Source organism: Xenia sp. Carnegie-2017, unplaced genomic scaffold (assembly GCF_021976095.1).
Source record: "Xenia sp. Carnegie-2017 unplaced genomic scaffold, XeniaSp_v1 HiC_scaffold_13, whole genome shotgun sequence".
Taxonomy (NCBI): Eukaryota; Metazoa; Cnidaria; class Anthozoa; order Malacalcyonacea; family Xeniidae; genus Xenia; species Xenia sp. Carnegie-2017.
In genome coordinates this window covers 4,002,459-4,024,936 of record NW_025813436.1, presented here as the reverse complement: position 1 = coordinate 4,024,936, position 22,478 = coordinate 4,002,459, and the positions used below count along the sequence as shown (strand labels likewise).

At 34.9% G+C, this 22,478-nt stretch overlaps 1 protein-coding gene across 2 annotated transcripts; it reads left to right on the top strand.

Moving 5' to 3' along the window:
• Positions 1 to 10,508: 10,508 nt before the first annotated feature.
• Positions 10,509 to 22,456, top strand: LOC124451470. 2 transcript variants are annotated; one of them, XM_047002097.1, is made up of 3 exons: positions 10,509 to 10,696; positions 18,746 to 18,985; positions 19,226 to 22,456. In XM_047002097.1, the coding sequence occupies exon 3, from the start codon at positions 20,856 to 20,858 to the stop codon at positions 22,041 to 22,043; it is 1,188 nt and encodes a 395-aa protein (XP_046858053.1). In that variant the 5' UTR covers positions 10,509 to 10,696; positions 18,746 to 18,985; positions 19,226 to 20,855; the 3' UTR covers positions 22,044 to 22,456. The 2 variants fall into 2 exon arrangements, with proteins under 2 accessions (XP_046858053.1, XP_046858058.1); XM_047002102.1 differs by lacking the exon at positions 10,509 to 10,696 and adding an exon at positions 16,037 to 16,138.
• The last annotated feature ends 22 nt before the right edge of the window (positions 22,457 to 22,478 follow it).

The window sequence follows — 22,478 nt, the reverse complement described above, 5'->3', positions numbered from 1 at the left end:
TTCAGTACATAACCAAACTAAAAATGAAGTTAAATCAAGAGCTTGGAGAAAATTATCATTTTTTCCGCATGGAAGATACCTATGTCGATGCATCCTGCTGATACAAATCATTATGAATACCTAATAGACAACTTGCATTATTACGTCACAAAGCGCGAAGCGCATTTGCATTTTGTCTTAAGCCGGATTTCTACTTGCCAAATTCTTAGCGCGAAGCAATAATTTTTAAGGCAAAAAATTTCGTGCAAAAATATATTTGTTTTCGAACAGATATTTGATGAAGCGTTTGGGTTAAAGTGCACATGATGAAACCTTTCCTATCACAGAATCTGTCTATTGATGAACGCATATTTAATTACAGGCTCTCTTGCGCTGGAAAGGTGATTGAAAATTACATTTGGAGAAGCTGCATCACGGTTCAGAATAATTAGCCGCACAGTAATCGCAAACTTTAAAAAGGCTAAAGCAGCTACAAAAGCTGTTGTTGCACTATATAATTTTCTAATGAGCCATAACTCTTCTGATGCACATCAGGATTGTCCAAGAATTTTTACAAATAACCAGAGCACAATAGGCTATATACCTGAAGAATGGAGGCGTAACAAAATTGGCATCTTGGGACTGCAACCATTATGTCAAATCGGTTCCAATAACTATTCCAAAAGTGTATCATTAGTCGAGAATTTATAAAAATGAACATGTTAATTTTTCATCGTTAATAATCAGTATTTTATACATAACAAACAATATAATCTATTTATTACATTTTTATGCATGTGTATTCCAAGTCCATCGATCACGGATAAATTACTGACAAATGCAAACTGCTTCAAAGAATTCTATTGTATTTCCTGTCAGATAATTCCAAAAATAAAAATTGTTTGCAAAAGTAACAAAAAGTTTCCTTGGAAAAATTTTAACGAATAAAACTATTGAAGACAAGCACTTGCCCATCGTTTAGTTGTTGCCTATAAACTCCTGAAAACTTAGACTTTCAGACTTAACAGCTCCGCCATTCGTTTCATAGTAATATTAGTGTAGTACTTTGCTATGATACGGATGTTCTAAACAATATCAAACATCGTTGAGGAAGAATGACAATTGCTTTTACAAATTGCTCACTTTGTATAATGTTTAAGGTGAACAATTTCTAGAGGGTTAAACTTAAGTTCCAAAGTAAAAAAAGTTTTAGGTTTTTCATTGAAATGCTTCTTTCTGGACAAACTGAAGCGAAAAAGAAAATGGTTCCTCGATGTCGTTGAAACACTGATGAAACGTAATGAAACTTGCATTTTAATACACCTGCATGAATTCTGAATTTACTGTAAGTTTACAAAAACAATCTTGCAAGATATAAATATAATTGCTGCAGTAATTTTGTGGAATGCCAAACATTTTCCAGCAATAACAGCTGGTATTTCTCACCTATTTTACCACATGCAATATTATTAGAGTTTACTTTCACCAACAATCAACACAGTAACTTAGCATATAAGACATGACGTCTCAGACAGTCATAGAAAGAACCAACTGAATAAGTAACTAATAAGCTTGCTTAACTATGAGCAACAATTTAGAAATAGATAATAGCTAAGATAAATAGAAATTCAAATAACAAAAAAGTTTATTCATGATTTAATTCTATTTCAAACAGCAGCTGACGAATTTTGATCATTGCTAGTCTTCTCTTTTTCAGGAGACCATTTATAGTGGGAATAAGACTCTTGCAGTAAAGAGTTACTTCATCTCTTGTTTCCTGCTTTTGCGTTTCATCAATTTTTTGTCTGTTTTGTCGAGTTGTTTTAGAATAGCTAGCTCAATAGCATCCTGTCGAGATGACTTACTTGAAAAATGTCTGTTACTCACTGCTGGCACGAATGGTTCGTCACTGGCTTTTCGCTTATTGGAATAGGAAACAGTGGTTACCTGTGCATCACTTTGTAGTGTTTGACTGACACAGGATGACTCAAATAAAGTAGAGATAACATTAGATTCAGTTGGTTGGTTATTTATTTTTTCGTGAAGGAATCGCATTTGCTCAAAATAATTACTGTGAGGTAAAGATGATGCTGGAGCACCTGATTTTGTCATCTGCTGTCTTTTGTCCAAGCATTTCTTTAGACTATCTTTTTTAAGGTTTGTTGCGAGAACTTAACTGCAATATACAACAGCACGAGGTTAAATGATGATGCAAATCATTATTTGCTTTCAAGTTAAAGACTTTGAGTTTATAGAATTATGTTTTCGTGGATTGAATTTGGTCAAGCAATAAGTACTTTTATAATTTCTGTTTCCTCAACCTTGCAGAAACACATTATTAGAAAGTACTTTCTTTTTTATAAACTCTAAACATTATATTTGAATCTAAAATTACCGTCTTTTTTCAATGTTGTTGCGATTTGAATCTTCGCATGCTGTTTCATCGGACGCATTTTTAAGCCTCACAGTTTACATCCCATAAACACCAATTTTTCGAACTTGTTCCAAGAAAGTTCTTTTATCAAAATTTTCGGTTTGCTGCTGGGTATAATCAATAAATGACAGGAAATTTCTTTCATGAGAAAATGACTCTGCAATGTCCACTATTTTGAAAATTGAATACGATTGGCAAACGTGCACAAATCATAAACACTGAAATCTGATTGGCAAGCGAAATTTTTTGCAGCGAAAAATTAGAAATCAATCGGACTCAAAATTTCATGGCGGCGAAAGGTTTGCGAATTTTATCGCTGTGTATATGTGTTGTCGTTCAACGTCTGCGCATGTCTAAATTCGAAAATTATCGATTTGCGCTAAAAAATTCGCAAGTGGAAAACCGGCTTTAGTAATCACGCACAAAAATACATTGCAATATGGCGACTAGCGAAATGAATTTACTGCTGTTCTTAGTCACGTTTTTGAGTCAAGAAGTATGACTGAAGGCCCTAGCTTTTTTCAGAACTCTTGCTCGGGTCTTCAGGAGACTCCTAATTCAGAAAGTGGCGGCGAATCTACGCTAGACAATATATCGTCAACAAAACGAAAAGTGGGTGCTGGTGGATTTATATGTTGTGTACCTGGTTGCTTTTCAAACAACAAAAGATACCCTGAGCGCTTTTTTTTACAATTTCTTGGAGGTCAAAGTAAGGAGTCTCTAGAGGTTTGAAAGAAATGGATAAATCTTCTTTCTCGCATGAATTTTATTCCAACGACCACCCACTGTGCATTTGAGCATTTTCAGCTTTCAGCTGCTGATTTTCCAACCTCAATTTCTTATTTAGTACTAAAATTTCAGACATTGCAGCTTTCAAAGTAGCGAGCTCTTCAGTCCTTTCAGAAGCATCAACAATGGACTCATCAGCTTGTTGAGTCGAGGCTAAACGACTTGGGCAAGTGTTCTCAAAAGAACTAGGGCATTCAGTCTTACGTCTTGACTCAGAAACGTGACTAAGAGCAGCAGTAAAGTCCAGTGGCGGATCCAGTGTACGTCAAAATAAATTATAGCTTCACAATTTTAAGTCAAAGTACATTCAGAAAAACACTATTGGTTTTTAATTTCTGAAGAATATATATTTACCAGTGGATTTGCGTTTAAGATGTTTAGAAATGTAAATATACGCTAAAATGTCCTGCCGTAATTTATTTCGACGTACTCTAGATCCGCGACTGGTAAACTCACTTTCGCTTGTGGCCATATTGCAATGTTTTCATGTGCGTGAGTACATAGACCATAATGCAACGCGTGCTTCGTGCTATGTGACGTAATAATGCAATTTGTCTATTGCTGCTTTCCACGGATGTAGTATGAGATAGTGATATACCAAGGTAATTCGGACGGATGGGTAGGGAACAAGTACAAAAAATTACTGATTAAAAAATGATAGCCATTGACCCCAGAAGAACTGACCAATATAAGTTTGACCGTCGTCCTCTATAATGTCTGTACAACGCCATATCTTACACACCATGTATGAAAATGGCACGATGAATGAATACAGCGTTTTTGCAACACCAATCCACTTGAAAGCTATCAAGATTTGCTCACTAGCAAATGACTGGGCGAGTCTTATTACAGCCCAAGAATGTCTGAAACAAGTTGTGACGAGACTTGTAATTCACAAGATGAAGGTAATACAGAGTTTGTAAACATGCTGCCCAAGTACAATGACATCATTTCTTATCAAGATAACAAAATACTAATTAAACATCATACCAACCGCCAACAGTAGAAGAGAAAAAAGCAATCCCTTATTTCGGGACTCTAATAAGAGTGGCGGCTTGATTTGTGTAATAATGTTGAAGATGGACAAGCAAAAATTGCATCCATAACGTTGGCTAACCCATCAGACATACCAAGATGACGACTTATGTGGGCGAAGAACTTACACACTGTTTCAAAACAACATGCTCTGGTGTGCTGCAGGCTCACTGCAACAGGAATTCGATAGTGAACAATTGCCTTTACGTGGTTCTTTGACAGCATTGTACAAACAGGTTTGGCAGTTTATACCACTGACCTGTATACTAATTACCTGGACGGGAAACATCATCAAAATTATTATATTTTATTAAGCGCAACATTTTGTCAAAAACATGGATGCCGTTATACCTTTTATGAAAAATTTTCGATGAAAATATCAGCGGAGTTGCACAGGCTCATGCAGTCAACAGTTTTTCTCCCCTCCTGATTTCAACCAATGCGATTGTAGTAAAGTGTCAAAACTTTTAATCCAAACACAAACTCTCTTTAAGTTTCGTCAAAAAAACATACTGTAAACTTGCATCGTATACCGATGCTAAAGTCGTGCAAGGTGAAAGAACAGAAAACGTTTCATGACAATGGTTGGCAAGGTCATATTGTATGACACTGAAAGATTTGAGTCCTTTGTTTACAATAATTGTACTACTTGTAGACTTGTAGTATGAAGGCATATATTTGGCAAATGTTTTCTATTGCTTTGCTGTACTTTACGCGATGTTGCTCTAATATATTCTGTCACTTGATGTGATGTGCTTAAGTAATCAACAAAGTTTTCCTATTTTAAATTAAGTTTAAGCTGTATATGTAAAATTTAGCGCGCCAATAAATGGATTAGGATCTGCTCATAGTATTTTTCTGAAAATATGAAGTGGAAGTTAAGAGTTGTGTTGAAATTGAATGCAGTGCTGGCAATATTGTCAATATTCAAATCTTTGCTAGTTTTGCACAAATCAACAAATTGTAAACAATAAAGATAATGAGGGTAGGGGTTTTCTATTATATTATAAATGCTAGCTTTTGGTGTTTCTGTAGTTTAGGTATGCATTGCAATAGTAAACAGGCTAATACAGAAAAACCAACATAAAAGAACTGCTTTGGACAATACCAAGCCAATATTTGCTTCAATAGTATGTGCATGCATCATTTAAGCATTTTACCTCTAGCCTCATCTATTAACAATCCACTTGGTATAATGAGAGGTAATTGAGGATTCACATGGGATGCATTACTCGTAATAAAGTTGGAGGCAGAAGAAGCAAAAATGGATAGAAAAAACTTTCATATATCTGATGAAGATAAAGTGGAAACAACTAAAATAAACATTTGAATAAATGTGCAACTGTAAAGATTTAAGGTGGGCTTGGACTACAAGTGGTCCAGCCATAGTCTTTTCGTTGATTTTTAGTCTCTCTGAACACTTTTTGTACAGAAAGATCTTCACTTATTACACAATGCAAAAGTAGTACACGTAATGCACAATATGGTTTATAAAACTTGTTTAATATCTTAATGGACACTACTATATTTCAACAAATTTTGCTCTCATGAAACAGTCAGCAAGGATAAAAAGAAGCCAAGGCACTATAATTTCATAAGTTGTAATTTCAATAAAAAAAATGTAGTCAAGTTCAGCAGTTGGTCATGGGTCTTGCTGAATAGTTTTCAATCCTGTAGAAAATTAGAAATGTATTTGCTCAAATTATCTAAAATTTCTAACCAACAATATGATAGCATCATGTCATAGCATTTTGAATTATGTAGCACACAAACATATTTCTTTATGTAAATGAAAAATTGCTAAGAATATTATTTAGTTCTAAGACATCAGCCAATATCCTAGCATACTTAACTCAAAATTTAATGACTACAATCCTAATAAAGATTTATTTAGTATTTGACAGACATACTGCAGGCCTAGGCCAACACGTCTCATGCCTTCAAATGTATTTTTCATAAGACTTGTCGACTAAAGCGATAAAGATAGGTGCACAAAGCGAGTTGCTTGCTAGTGTTTATGCAAACGTCCTTGAAGACATTTTATAGTCAACTGAAGAATGTCGTGAAAGCCATGAATGTTTTTTTAATTTAAATTGTTATTTAAACATAACAAGAAATTGTTCACGTACATTTACTTCACATTAATGAGGTGTGTATTACATATAACGCATGGTTTTGGCTGCCAGTATTGAAAGACGTCTTCAATCTGAGTACGATATGTTGAAGAAGACATTCGTCCTTATCAAAATCATCTCTGTTAATGCAGCTTTCAACATGTTTACATACGTACTCTACAACCACAAGGCCACCTAGCCTTTGAATAATTGAAAGGAGAGGAGTTTGGGAGGAAGTTTTGAATATTCAAGGTGACCTGATCACAGATCTGCTCAACAAGGAGACAAAAAGAACTGCAGGCCAATTATGTTTAGGATTCAGTGGAAATCTAGTGGCTGTAAACTCATGGATAAAAGCAATTCACATGCACAGCAAGCTACGAGCAACCTTTCCAGAGAAGTCATGTCGAATGCCATATCGAAGCACAAGGATTTTCCAGATGGTAAAAAGCAAGACCTCGAAGATGATGTGAAAAATGTAAGGACCCAGTGTCGAAAATAAAAAAGCCCCCAGGTGTTTAACAACCGGTGTTGAAACAGACAAGGCAGTTGTCGAAGATATTCTAAATAGCCCAACGATGGAAAATACATTGATGACGACTCTCATTAATGAAAGAGTGCAGAGCAAAGTTGAAAGTTTCTTTAACTCAATTAAAAAGTAAAGCTCAACAATGGATTTGAAAAAAAAAGAAATTAAGATAGAATGAAGTATCGATAGTTAAAAGAAGACAAACAAGCGTTTTGGTGTAATTATTACAAAAGCCGTCTGTCTAGAAGAGGCTTTCCAATGGCCAAGAATGTTGTGCGGTTGAAGTCGGTCTTATCAACGACACCAACAAAAAATACGGTGTAAAGGATGACACGCAGCTGAAAAAGGGTGTGTGTGGACATAAATATATGCCAGGAGTTTGTCATTAGCGGAGAAAAAAAGAGGAATTTATACAACTGATTGCTAGACTGACGAGGGGGAAACCAGCAGCTCATAGTAACTCCTGCAGATACAACATATTCGGTTTGTGACGGTGTTTTCAGCATTCTGTACAAATGCAACCATGAAGAGGTGGATACAAAGTTAGTTTTACACGCTTCGCCGGCAAGTGGTGATGTCGTTGTGTTCTAAAGATACTGGCGTTCATATCCTTATGATATGGACCCATCAAAAGCTTAGAATTACGAAGAATTGGTATCTGAAATTTGACCACAGCAAATATTCTGATGATGCGATTTGTAGTTTCTAATGAAGATGAGAATGCTGAAAGCGACAAAGAAGGCAAAAGAAGCAACGTAAGAAAAGTCCGGTGATGTCAACAAACAGTGTCGACATCAGAAATTCGTAACATCAATTCACTGGCAATGCAAGTATGTGTAAAAGCGATTTCGATGAAAAGTCGCTGTTCACTGAAGACGATTAAAAGTAACTAATTTCAGGCAAAATAAGGGGAGAGGAAGAAGACGTTTCAGATTCTAGCCATGATTGAAGTCTTGAGTTCCAGTATGAACTATGGTACAAAGCAGACATCCGAAAACAGGTTAACAATAGAACAGTAAAATACCTCTATCCTTTTGATACACTGAAAGTAAACAATCAGACTGTTAAGAGATAAACAAAATGGATTATTTGGTTATTTGCCAATAGACTGCCAAGTTCGAGAAGACATGATTTGTGGTTACAGATGTAAAAATGTAACGTGAAGATAAATTGAATATTTGATGATACCAAGATTATTTTTAACACTTAAAAATACTTCAATTTCTATTAAAACATGAAAATGAAGAAGAAAATAAAGGTACGTCATGACATTACTTGCCTATGAAATAATGATGACGTCATCGTATTTCTAAACAAAATATATCACTTGTATGAATTTTTGCCCTTTTTTCACATATTACACAATTATGCCATTTTGACATGCCAGACAAAAATATAACTGACTTATAATTTCTTTTGCTAATTGGATGATGTCATCAGTCACGTGAGATACAAGCATTAACATTAACTATAGTTGCAAACGAAACTTTCGATAAAAGTGTTCTAAAAGTTTGCTTCAGCACTTCTTTAGTTTTTCAGAGCATTTTCCCTGTCTAACGATTACAATTTATTCCAACAGAATTCAATGAAGCGGGATATAAATAAATAAATAAAGACCCCAACAACAACGATGGATTTTGTGTAAATCAAAATAAATCACAAGAGCTAACTCTTTAATATACTAACATTTGAATACACCTCGACTAATAAAATTTCACTCTTTAAATTCATGGCCAATTTAGCAGTGTTATATGAACACATTTTGAATCTAAATTTGAGCTTCTTTTAGTTTTGACTAACGCCGTATCCACCACCAGTTTGCAACTGTGACAACACGCTGCAGCATCACATATATGAAAGAGTTTCATGACGGGCTAGTAAATACTTTTTCTCAGCAAAAATGACGGGGTCGATTCAAACATAGCCACTACAACATCAAACATGCTTATTAAAAAGACAAAGGTAGGAGCCAATATCGATCCGGCGTTGCGTGAAAACAACACAAAAAAAACGAAAAACCTAAAGCATCGTATAAGAATAGGATAAAACCTTTGAGCATCGAACACTGAACAGCGCCAAAACGGAGTGAAACTCTACTGTGAATGGGATCTAAGTGTAGATGTCTTATATATATGCATGGTAAACAGTCCTATTTTGGAAATACATTATTCTTTCAACTACAAACTTTGCTGAAAACCTAAACTCGATGCAGTTTACAAAGCAGGAGAATTTGTTTCACAAAAATTTGATGTTTTAAATTTCCGTGTTCTTACGTTTTGTTTACGTGTCCTGTCACGAAGTCGTCGAAGACTCTTTGCTTTTTATCGAAGTTTTATCATTTATATTAAAACTGTTGCGTGTTAATCCATGGGGTTGGATGGACATAACATAAATGTCTATTCATTTGTTATTAGACGTACCTTGTCGACGAAATCTCCACATCAATTTGTCATCGCCAATTTGTGTATAATGACTGTTAAATATAAAAATGAACTTCATTATAAATGTTTCAAAAGGGGTTAAATTTTATTCAAGACAATCTCTTTGAACCATGAATATATTAGAATATTATGACTATCTTCAAACAACTATGAATATATTAGAAAAATTCTGTGTGGACAATTTCTTGAAAAAGCATTTTATGAACATGCTTTTATTGCTAAACGAGAGAATTTATTTTGAGATTTAATGTATATATAACAAAATAAATAAAACAGGAAGCTTATACCTCCCAAATGCATTTATTTTTAGCGATGCAAATCAAGAAATACCAAAATTACCCAATGAAACGGTCAATACCTCGCAAAATTTGATGATCTGACTAATTGATCATGGATTTCAATGTTTTTATATTTAAGAGGTTAACTGCAACTCTGCAACTTTACGATGAAATATTCTTACCTATGACTATAAGAAACTGTAACAAGGAACTGTATTTTGAAATTTATCTTTAGCGTCGCCTTACACAATTATGTATTTGAATTTCCATGTACGGAAATATAAGAACAGTATGAATAAATCCAAACAAAATTATAATTGTTAGAAACCACAACAAACAATCATTGCAAATTTGCATGTTGATAAAACGCAATGTTCATTTATTGCTGCAAGATTTTTGTTTTTAAACAGAATGACTACTCCTATGAATGTTTTTCTTCAAGCAAGCCCATTTGTAAAATAAAGCCATTCAACTTTTCACATATCAAACAGATAAAGAGCATTGTCGAATTTTTTGGTCATGTTTGCTTCCGTGTTTTATTACGCAGCATATTAACTTATGGATGGCCAAATGAACGTTAATTCAACTATATACATGACGCTTCTCATGAATTTTCTGACGTTTGTGGCACTTCGTATCTTGTACGAAAAATTTGGTTATTTTGAAATAGCTTTAATACCTTTTTCTTAACTGAAACAATTAGAATATAATTGATGTTTCGAATGCGAAAAAACCCCACCCCATGGTGTTTTTGTACGGGAAGGCCACTTGCAAAATAAGCCATGCAAATTGTTACATACCGACAGATAAAGAGCTTTGAGGAATTATTGGTCATGTTTGCTTCCGTGTTTTAGAACGTAGCATTTTAATTTATAAATGGCCATATGAACGTTATTTCAACATTACACATGTATGCACCAGACATGACGCTTCTTGTAAACTTTCTGACGTTTGCTTCACTTGTTGTCTTGTTCGATCGCACTGATGGTGTGGAGCAGCTGTATCTATCGCTTGGATTAAAATGCAGCTACAATTACGACGTGGCAGTTAACACCCATTACAAGAAGCCGGATTCTAACTTTAGACTAAACGCTAAGGTTTGATTTTTAAGCATTTTACAACTCTTATGACTATTCTGATATAGGTACCGTGAGTTTTGTGTGGCACATTTCATTCCCTGCATAAAGCAAATGGATCAAGTGATCAAAACTCTCTTTATACACAGGGTAAAATTTTCATGATTAGTTTTTTAGAGAAGTTTTCAGAACAAATTTTTCCTTGAGCAAAGAAAACCAAACTTGATTGAGACTTGCTTATAGGCTCATGAATATTTTTTTGGTTTTAATGTTACGCGTAGCAACATTTGCCCATAAATCCTTTATTTTAGGACGATGTTATAACTTGCTATAGGCAGTAGAACCTATACAAACAGTTTATTTATTTTGAATGTGATTACTTTATTGTTTCCTTGTTTTATATAAATATGGCAATGAACGCATTTATTGTTTATGGACCTTTTAAAGATTGTGGACAAAATTGCATACGTCAAGCAGGAAGCAATGTTCTCTTGCACTTGTCTTGTCAATATACAGTCCTTTAACGTAACATAGTTTCATGTAATGGTGAAAAGTAATTGTGGAAAGTCTTTCTTATTTGCAATATTTTGCATGGTTCAAAAACATTGACTATATAAGCTAGATGGCAAGGCAGCGTTGACCATCACTGCGTCGTATACGATTCAATAACACTATTGTAGGTAAAGCATATTAGATTGATTTAGATTTGAGGACGCGACGTCTAAGACGATTTAAGTTGACCGAGGCGATCTGGGTCGACGACGCCGTCGTCTTTTATTATCTTTTGAATCTAAGAGTGATTTAGATTATATGCGAAGATGACGAGTTTATACGAAAAAAGATATTCACCTTTCAAGCGATTTTACTGAGTTATATGGCATTGTTTCCACAGTCGCTAATAATTCAAGGGATTATGGAGCAAAAACACAACACTTCAATTGAGTATAATAGTTGGTTTGCACAGTTAGAAAAACATAATATATTTTTCTTAACTTACATTCCATTTTTTTTATCTTAGTACTGCTATTTTTCATGGCATTTCAATAAGATTTTCAATAATAAAATTTGAATTGCAGATTGATTTTTTTGATTATATTAAGAATATAGCGTAAATTCTCAATATAGATATAACAGCCCAACATATAATTTTGAACATAGCCATAAGCAATTTGGAGCAACTCTAGTCTTCGATGTCAAGAATTCGACATAGTAGGCGCCATTCAATTCAAAGACAAAGTAAATTACAGCACAATAAGCTTTAATACTAGCATCAGAAAATCCATGTAACATACACTTCACTGGCTTGTCTATTTTTCCATATATACATCTGTTGACAACAATCTCTTGTATTATACTCAAGTCATTTACCCATCCATTCCATATATTACACATATTGTTGTTAATATCACTATCCCAGTCTAACCCTTCCTTACAAATATCCTGGATCAAAATTTTGATTGTTACCACAATTGGACTAACTATTCCTAATGGATCGTAAAGAGTAGCTAAAATACTTAAGATGTTATGCCTAGTCGGCTTGACCCCACTGCCTTTGATGCAATTCGGCCTATTTCAAAATGAAAAGTATCAGAATAAAAATTCCATGGAAGGCCTAGAACCCTTTCGAGTTTCGTCTCATTGTTAGCTCCTAAAGTGCTCTTCGTATTGATTCCTTCATTTCAGTTCTCAACAACCCTGCTTCTTCGATTTCACTCAAAAGAACGTCTTCTTCCAAGTCTTCAACGTCTTCTAAAAGACGCATTATATCACTATCAAGCGACTGGATACCCTGCAGCTGATCTTCTAACGTGATTTTACGGTTCTGTAACAGCTGTTTATCTTCCAGGGCACCGTCCATCAATTGTCGGACTTCAGCAAGGATCCGTTTTACAAACCCGTGATGACCGTTTCGTGTGCGCTGCTTTTTTCTCAGATTTTCCATTTCACAATCTTTTTTCTTTCTTCAATCCAATCAATTCAAAACGATCCGGCTCCAAGGACCACGTGTCGAGGAATCCGTTCCTCAGCTGGTTCACTAACACTCTTCGTTTTGAACTTTTTACTTTACAAGCTAAACAAGCTACAAGTACATCACTGGTATTCTTACGCTATCTATTAGAGTTAATTATTTACATGTTATTTATACTATCGTTAATTACATAAGTCGAGCTTTCCTTTACGTCATTAGCAGTACTCACTCTTTCATTGCGTTTCAAGTTCTCGCGCGTTGAAACAAAAAAGAAGAACTAACTAAACAAACAAAGATCCTAAAAAACGTACTTAAAACAAAGAAATGTTAAAGGGAAACTAACATAGTTACGACAATTTTATTGCTAAGCTAAAAAGAATGCAATATCCCACAATACGTTTTTCTGATTTAAAACATCGTATTATTCCGTATTCGTATGCTTTGATGTATATTTGTAACTTATCGTCATGTTCGTTTGCTATTTGATTTATTGTAGAAGATACTATTCATATACCAACTATTTGACGTTCTGTTATTCTGCTTTACTTTTTTCCTGGAAGACTAATTAGTTGAATTTTGGGACGGTGCTGCAAAGTAAAAAAGCTGCTTCTATAATTGAGGAAGTACAATGTGTAATCTTATTTGTTTATTGCAGTTCCCAATTTTTTTTATTGTCTAAAATAAAATGTAGAAGGTCCAATTGTCTTGTGTTCATGTTAATCTCTTATTGCTAAGAATAAGACATAGAGAATTAAACATAGGCTTGTGCTACTATAAATTTTCTTTGTATAATGTGAAAGCCTCATTAATAAATGCAACTGTTGGACTAAGTTTGAATAAGAAGTTGATTATAACTCATGGCACAACAGTTTTTCCAATTTTTCAGGCCACCATTCAAAAACAGCATATGGCCATAACATTTATTGCTAGAAAAAAGTCTGATATAAGTTTATGCAATAGCATGTGTTGCTTGCTACCTGCAGCACAAATGCCTTGAGTTGCATTCAAGCTCTGTACGGGCCACAGCTGTACAGACCAAAATTTTAGATGCCCAAACAAAGTTGTTTTGCAGTTTGCTATATTTGATATTAGCATTTAACAACACTACAGGGGACTTTGGTGGACTATATGCATAATCTACTTCCATACATAAAGGCGACATAGAAGATATTTTTAGGCACTTTTTCATCGTGAACCAAGAATTTGTCCATTATTTTAGATAAGCTCCACAGTGTTTCAGTTCAATACGCCCGTTGCGACACCTTAACAATTTCTTGAAAAAATTGTGTGTTAGGCTGAGAATTTACTACGCTGTCAAATTCGCCAAACGAGATCTTGTAGCAGCTAAAAGAAAGAACAGAAAATTCATTAAAGTAACACATTTATAATCCATTCAGCGGCATGCACTTGGGAGTCGATCAACGAAGCATTTAGTAAACATAGCTAAACCCCCGAATTTTATAACATTATTACGACAAAAATAAAAAAGAAAACAAACCTTGCTCGTTGCATTTCTAAATATCAAAGCGCCATAAAAGAAACGATGGACGCAAAATCGATTTTTTGATGAGTGTCTTTGATTCCCATAGCAGTTTCTATATCGCGCAAGTAAAGAGGCTTTCTTTCAACATGGCGTCAGAACCGGATGTAATAAATTTTTGGAGACAAAAACTTCAAAGTTTCCGACAAGAGTGGAACTTCTGTGTGATCTCTATTCTGTTGCCATATTCACGTCGTCTTAGACGTCGCGTCCTCAAATCTAAATCTATGTATTTAGACAAGAAGACTTCACCTCTTGCGATATTTTAGTGCAAGCAAGGCCATTTGTGAAAGAGGCCATTCAAATTTTTGCATGTCCAACAGATGAAGAGCTTTTACAAATTTTTAGTCATGTTCGCTTCCGTGTTTTATTGCGCAGCATTTTAACTTATGAATAGACATATGAACGTTAATTCAACTATGTACATGACGTCGACGGCATAACGCTTCTGGTGAACTTCTTCACGTTTATTGCACTAGGTATCTTGTGCAAAAGTTTTTGTTATTTTCAATTTGCATGATAAGCTATTGTAAAAGTGCATTTAGTTTCCTCTTTCAAGTGTTGATGTTTCAGAATGCATCTTTAGACAAGAAGACTCCATTCAAATTTTCACATTTCCAAAAGATAAAGAACTTTAAGGAATTTATGATCATGTTTGCTTCCGTGTTTTATCACGCAGCATTTTAATTCATGAATGGCCATAGGAACGTAAATTAATTCAACATCATACATGCAATAGACATTACGCTTGTAATAAACTTTCTGACGTTTGTCACACTTGGTATATTGTACAAAGATTTTGTTAACCATTTTAATTTTGCGTTAAAAGCTATTTTAATATTGTATCTACTTTCTTCGTAAGCGAATTTAGACAGGAAGACTCCACCCCCACGATTGTTTTGATCAAGCAAACGCCATTTATACAATAGATTTATACAATAGGCCATTCAAATTTTCGTATAATAACATAGAAAGGACTTCGGAATTTTTGGTCATGTTTGCTTCCGTGTTTTACTAGCAGCATTTAATGGCCAAAAAAACTTATTACAAGATCATACATGCATGCAGCAAACATGACGCTTCTGATTAACTTTCTGACGTTTGTTTCACTTGGTACCTTGTTAGAACGCGTTAGTGGTAGAGCGCAGCTGTATCTATCGCCTGGATTACAATACAGCTACAATTACGACTTGGCAGTGAGCACGCATCACAAGAAGCCGAATTCAAACGTTAGACCAAACGCTAAAATTTGACTTTCTAAGCATTTTACAACTCTAATGCATAATCTTATTAAAGTACACTGAAAGTATACAGTTTTATGCAAGGGTGAAAAGTAATCATGGAAACCCGCTCTTTCCTGCTAGGTTTAAGCTACATTGTTCATAAAAATTAACTAAATTAGCTAGATAACAAGACAACGTTGACCAACACTGTGTACAATTCAATAAATCTACTGAACAAAACGCGGAAATTTGCGTTTAGGCAGGAAGACTCCACCACCCACGATGTTTTTGTTCAGGAAACACCATCGGCCTTCTTTACAGAACTAACGATACGAAGCGCTCTCTAAAAGAAGCGGCCTCTTTAAGGTCGCTAATTTTGAAAAAAAACCCAGGTGGCTATTTTCGACACTCTACAGTATAGGCCTTTTGAATTTTCAAATGTCCAACAGATAAAGGACTTTGCGGAATTTTTTGTCATGCTTACTTCCGTGTTGTATTACGCAGCATTCAATAACCATATGAACGTTATTTCAACATTACACATGCATGCACCAGACATGACGCTTCTTGTTGACTTTCTGATGTTTGCCGCCCTTGGTACCTTGTTTGATTGTGTTCATGATGTGGAGCAGCTGGATCTATCGCCAGGATTAAAATGCAGCTACAGTTACGACCTGGCAGTGAGCACACATCACAAGAAGCCAAATTCAAAGTTTAGACTAAACGCTAAAGTTTGACTTTTTTAAGCATTTTACAACTCTAATACATAATCTTATATAGGTTTTGTGGGGTGCATTTTATTCTCTGCTTAAAACAAATGGATGAAGTGCTCGACGCACTCTTTATAGCTACGCTGAGTAAAGTTTTTATGCTCCATTGTTTTAAAAAGTTTTCAGAGCAAATTTTCCTTCAGCAAAGAGAAAAACAAACTTGATTAAGACTAGCTTATGCGTTCATAAGTACTTTTTTATTCAGTTTCATGCATAACAATCTGAAAGATATCGACAGCAACATTCGCGCAGAACTTCACCATCTACATATTCTTTATTTCAAAACAATCTCAACTATATCTCTTTATTTCAGAACCTAGGTACATGCTGTTGATTTCCCAAGAATCGGATTACTTAACTTGTTTTAGACCTAGATTCATAGATTATTACTATGATTATGCCCACTCGTTTATATTTTAAGACTTGATAAAGAATCTGGACTGAATAGTATAGCTATATCATACAGAAAGGGGTTTTCCTTTTCGTTTATTTTGTCAGCTAGCGTACAGTCATTTAATGTAATATAGTTTAATGCATAAGGGTGAAAAAATACATGGGAAAAGTCTTTTATATGCAAAGTTTTACTTTGTTCAAAAATAGTGACTAAACAAAATAGCTACATGAAAAGCCAACGTTGACAATCACCATGCATGTGTCACACAATTCACTAACACTATATTGAGTATCCCAGAAATTTGTTTTTCTAAGATTTTATCGTTTAAATCATGCAATATTTCCAATACTAGCTCAAATTGTACTTTAAAATGGTAATTTTTTATTGACCGACCAATGTTAATTATGCTTTAAACTTGAGTGATATAATATCCCTGAAATGAGAAATCCTCTACTTCGTTATAGTGAATTAAAAGCTTTAAAACTGTTTTATCGTATGGTAACTTGGACATAAACCAACAGTCAATAAGTTGGTGGCCTTGGCAATCGGTCGAAACTGTTAATGTTTAAAATTCCTTATTGACAACATTTTTTACGTCAGCTTTTGAGAAACATCCTTATTGCTTTCGCAAATCTATTAACAATCTTTTTTCATTGCCAAATAATCACATGCATTTGCAGTTTTGCTGTTGATTATATTTGACAAACACAAATAATAGCAATAAAAGAGCAGTTCCATATATTTTTGTGTCTTTCTTCGATTTAAACAGAAAAATTCTTAAATGTTATCGTCTAAACCCTGAGTACATTTGCATGGTAGAAAGGCTGTTAATCTTAAACTCGGTTGTTAAAATTGCTTAACAGTAGATCATCCTGGTTTTAAGTCATATTTGGGTATGTTTTTAAGTCACGTCATTTCGTTCAACTACTCGAGCTCCAGCAAAAATAAAACCTTCTTGTCTGACGTTATCCTTGTTAAATTTTATTAAATTTTCATCAAAGACACGACTTTCTTATTAATAAAAAAATGTATGATGATGATTCTCTCACACAATAACAAAATAGATTCTTTTCAGTCTTCTTTTACGGGATGTGAATGTCGAATAATGTTTCACGCTTTTTATGTTTTACATGATAAATCGCAGTTTTTTATGACTTCTTATATAGAACAGATCAATATATTCAGGTTATCATATGTTAACTGCAAAAATATGATGACATCAGTGACGTAATATTTGCTTTTATGACGTTATATCTTTTTGCGACTTGACCAAAAATTTTGTTGGCAGTAACTGACGAAGCAATTCGCCGTTTCGTAACAGGTCGTTACCACTAGTTATGGTCGATTACACCACTTCAAAACGTTAAGATTAAAATTTGAAACCAATGCCCACACACTTTGGAAGAAATACCACAATTTTTCAGTTCTGATTGGCTTAGAACACTCAAAGTTTAATAAAGAGTAGTGCAACTTTCAGTTAATACCAATACAAGTGCCAAAAAAAGGAAATACCAACACTATGACAACAAAAGAAATTCCATTGCCAATTTCTTTAAGACGTTTTAAAAGTGCTTCTGATAGATTGGTCAAACAAGAAGTAAACATAAGAGAAAGTCAAATATAATAGCTGGTGTCAGATTTAAGTAGATTCTTTTTGGCGACCTAATCTACAATTAAGCTTTCATAAGACACTTTTTAAAATGCAGAGACCAGTGGCGGATCCAGTGTACGTCAAAATAAATTATAGCTCCTGAATTTCAAATCCAAATTACATTCAGAAAACACTATTGGTTTTTAGTTTTTAAAGAATATAATTTTACCAATGAATTTCCTTCTAAGGGTCTTAGAAATGTAAATACACGCCAAAATGTGCCGCAGAAATTTATTTTGACGTATTCTAATTCCATCACTGGCAGAGACTGCTAAGGGTACCTTGTTTTTGCAAACGCTGCATGATGGAAGAAGTGGTGTTGACATATTGCAAAGCCAACGTAAAAATTTAACAGAATTGAGAAATTTCTTATGCATATGTATACGTAATAGCATGGTTTCGAAAGCAATTAGGAAAAAACATTCACGAGTGAGTTTTTCAAAGACTATCAAAATTTGACGAGTCCGAAGGACAAGTGCAATTTGAAGTCGTTAAAAAACTCACGAGTCAACGTTTTTTTCAGGTTGATATAAAAGTGGTCAATCGTCATAATTTGGAAAATAACGCATATGTCAGTCAGTTGAACGTGAGAAACATGCGTCTTGTTCAAGCAAAAATGGACGACTCGTTAAACACACCATTGATCCAAAGCTCAACAACAAGTTCTCAAACCCATTCTACTTTACTCAAAATTTAAAAGGAAAGATTAAGATGGTGTTTTTTCCTCACGACGAAGTGGCAGATGTCATTGGCTTAAAGAAAGGTATGATTTTTTTCGCTTAGCCGTCAAACACCGCATGTATTTTACATATAAAGTTAAACATTGTGGATGACGTTGGCAACTTACCTGACGTAGGTTGTCACTGGCAAGCCTATAAGACATTTTTAAACCAACATAGTGTTTTGCAATTACATAGTACTTTTGAAAGTAAACCAGAAAAACTCATTGTGTTGCAGGTCTCATTGTTATCACATAATACAATTACTCACATATATACTGTAGGTTTGGTGAGCGCGCTCAGTGTGCACATTCATCCCGAATGGCGTAGTGTTTACAAAATTACAGAAGAAGACGATTCAGGTATCCATGTCTCGTACTACGACGTAAACGAAAGAAATTCAACGGATCTTCATTTTACAAAAAAATGGACCCATGATGATTATTTTGAATTTGCTGATGGAAGACCTGTAAATGGAAAGCATCGTCCAAAAAGTAGCTACAAAGCTCACATGACAGTCAAAAATGGCATCATAACTCGAGTACAAAGAGCTCACTATTCTCATTTGGGCGAGAAAGAGGCTTTAAATGTATCAGAAAAATGGCCTGACCAGTCTTCGAAGGATATTAATGTACAAGTTACAGGAGAAAGCCATCTAAATCTCGTCTACTGCACTTCTGCTAAACGCACAAAGCGATCTGTAAAGGAGCAGAGCCATGACTGTTGGAAGAAGCTCAAACGAGATAATTTACGCCACGTTGACGTAAGTAAATTGAAAAAGTCACCTGAACATGAGAACAAAAGGCCAAACCGATCACTCGAAGATTTACTCTTATGCTACTCAGACTTGAAAGTTAAAAAAGTGAAGTACTAAATTGCATCAAAGATATCCACTACCTTGCACGAAATGATGACAAAGTGTTTGAAAAGATAGTCGATATAGCATTAAAACGTTCACATCTAAATATCTCTACTTGGTCTGCATTAGTTGGCGCTATCGTTGTCCGAGGAGATCACTCGACACAAAAGATAATAAGCAACATCATCTCATCAGAAGAACCTCGGAAATTGTCCGACAAAGAACTTGGTAAATTACTGGAGGCTGTCTACTTCATTCCTGATGGCCCATTACATTTCGAGTTATTAGAAGCTCTTGCATCATTACATAAGAACTCAAACAATAGTGATGACATAAAAGCGCGTGCTTTGTTAGTATTGTCAGGTTTAGTGCATCGCCGTTATGAAGCCGGCTACAATACGTCACTACAGGCAACAGTTGCAGATTATTTGCATCAAAGCTTTGATGAGCATTTTAATGAAATTTCCGAAAGCAAAGATCCTCAAAGACATGAAGATGGCGTTTGGAATCATCTCACAGCAATAGGAAATTTAGGCCATGTTTCTTCTCTTGATAGGATTAAGAAATATATTGATCACGATAACTCTGGTATACGATCATCTGCCATTTCGGCATCACGTAAGCTTCCCGCGGCAAGTACAGATCATCTCTTACTTCATGCCCTGCGCAATGACGAAGACATCAGAGTTAAGGCTGAAGTGATGGACATCTTTATCAAACGCCAGCAAAATATGACAGGAGAAGTTCTTGATGGGATTGAAGTAGCCCTTTGGAGTTGTGAAGACGGAGACGAGTTGGACTCAAAAATTTCATATTTCCTCGAAAGTCAAATGAAACATCCAGACAGCACAAAGTTACAACAGCGGCATGCATCGATTAAACGAAAAAAGAGAGCATTTATTTCACTGTTAAAGCCAAGAGAATTTGAGCTCGGGGCAAGTAAAATATGGAGAAAAGTTTTTGGCGTAAGTAGAGCGGGCGCTCAGGCAATGTTGCGTTTTGTGAACTAGGTCAAATTAAAAATTGGAATTTTTGGTGGAAATTTTGAAGTGGTTATGGACAACAAAGCTTCGTTCAACGGCCACGTGCTTGGCTGGAAGTTTGATATAGTCAACGGAAAGGCTTCGTTTAGAATGGGAGCTGGATTTAAGAACGATATACCTAAAGATATAATTCACACCGTTGCTGATACTGTGGATAGTTTCTTGGCAAAAGTTGATTCCATTTCAACAATTTTCACAGACAAAGTAAACAAATTCATTGAGCTTCTTAGGAAGTACATACCATTTAAGGCTAAAGACTTCGTGAGATTTCTATCAGAAGCGATAGATATTATCAGCCGCACGAAAAAAGTTCGAAATTTTGCAAGTTCATTCAACCAACTTCAAAAAATCGTTAAAGAAGCAAGTAAAAGCTTAAGTGAATTTTGGCTAAGGAACATAGGTACTTTACTCAAAAAACTATCCATCAATCTTCCTAAAGTAGGTCTTATAAAATTCCGCTTCCTAGGAGCGCTTCGTTTCCTTGAAAATTTACAGCTCAATTTATCCAAGTTTAGACTCGCGACACATGGCTCTGTTATACCAAACATCAAATTGTTTGATTTTAGTTTAACGTTGGGTTTTACTTCAACTTTGCACAACATTAAAATATCTCTGTCTCGTCTGTTAAACTTTTTCAACACATTCTCAAATATGAAATTCATGTTTGACAATTTTTTGAATGTTGATTTTCCACGGTTCGGCATAAATTTACCATCTACGGATCTCCGCTTTTTCCCGTCTTTGGACTGGAGATTACGATTCAACCTTAAAAGCAATTTTACAGGTCTTGGCTTTAAAAAATTTCTTGAATTTTTCCCAAATTTCGCTGATATATTTCAAGCTTTTGGAGATCCAAATATTGATTTTCAACAGCTCCTCAATGTCATTCTACCAAGGTTCAGGTTAAAGTTACGACTCTACGAGGTTTCAGGTGGTTTGAACATTTTGAAATGGTTTCGAATAAGCCTACAAAGCTTCCGTTGGAATTTAAAAACATCTAATTTGGCGTTGTTTAACCTCAGCAAACTTTCACTCTTTCTTGATGAGCTAATAAAGTGGATTGAAAAGTTGTCAATCGGTCCACTACCGGAACTATGCAAAGTACAAAATTTTGTTCTAGGGTCTGCAGACACGTTGGAAACGTTTGGAAATGACATTGAAAAAAAATGGTTAATGAAATACAGAACGCTGGTTTCGTAGCAAGACGTGTTGTGAACGAGATTGTAAACAATTCACTGAAAGTTGATGAGATGATCGACGAACTAAAAAATAACATTTCAACAGCTTCAAAAGACTTTGTCAGACACCACTTAGATCTATTCGAGGAATCTCTGACAAATGTAAACGAGCTGGCTGAATCAACTGTGAAGCTCGTTGTTAATTCCTCGAACAAAGCCTTGGGACTTTGCTACGAAGCCGTGAACGTATCAGGTGATGCAATAGACAATATTCAGCAGGAGGCGCAAAGCGCAATAAGGGATTCGACTGCTTTTATCACGTCAATAGTGTCAGGGGGAGTTTTTCCTTCTTAACAATTTTGACAGTTCAGTGGAAAATGTAACAAAATGGTACAAAAAGTATTTAGAGAAAAATGTTGGCAATGTAGTTGTAATAAGTCGGATCATTAACGAATTC

Excerpts from the sequence above, each read along its gene's own strand:
- LOC124451470 (XM_047002097.1), top strand. The coding sequence starts at position 20,856 with ATGGACAACAAAGCTTCGTTCAACGGCCACGTGCTTGGCTGGAAGTTT.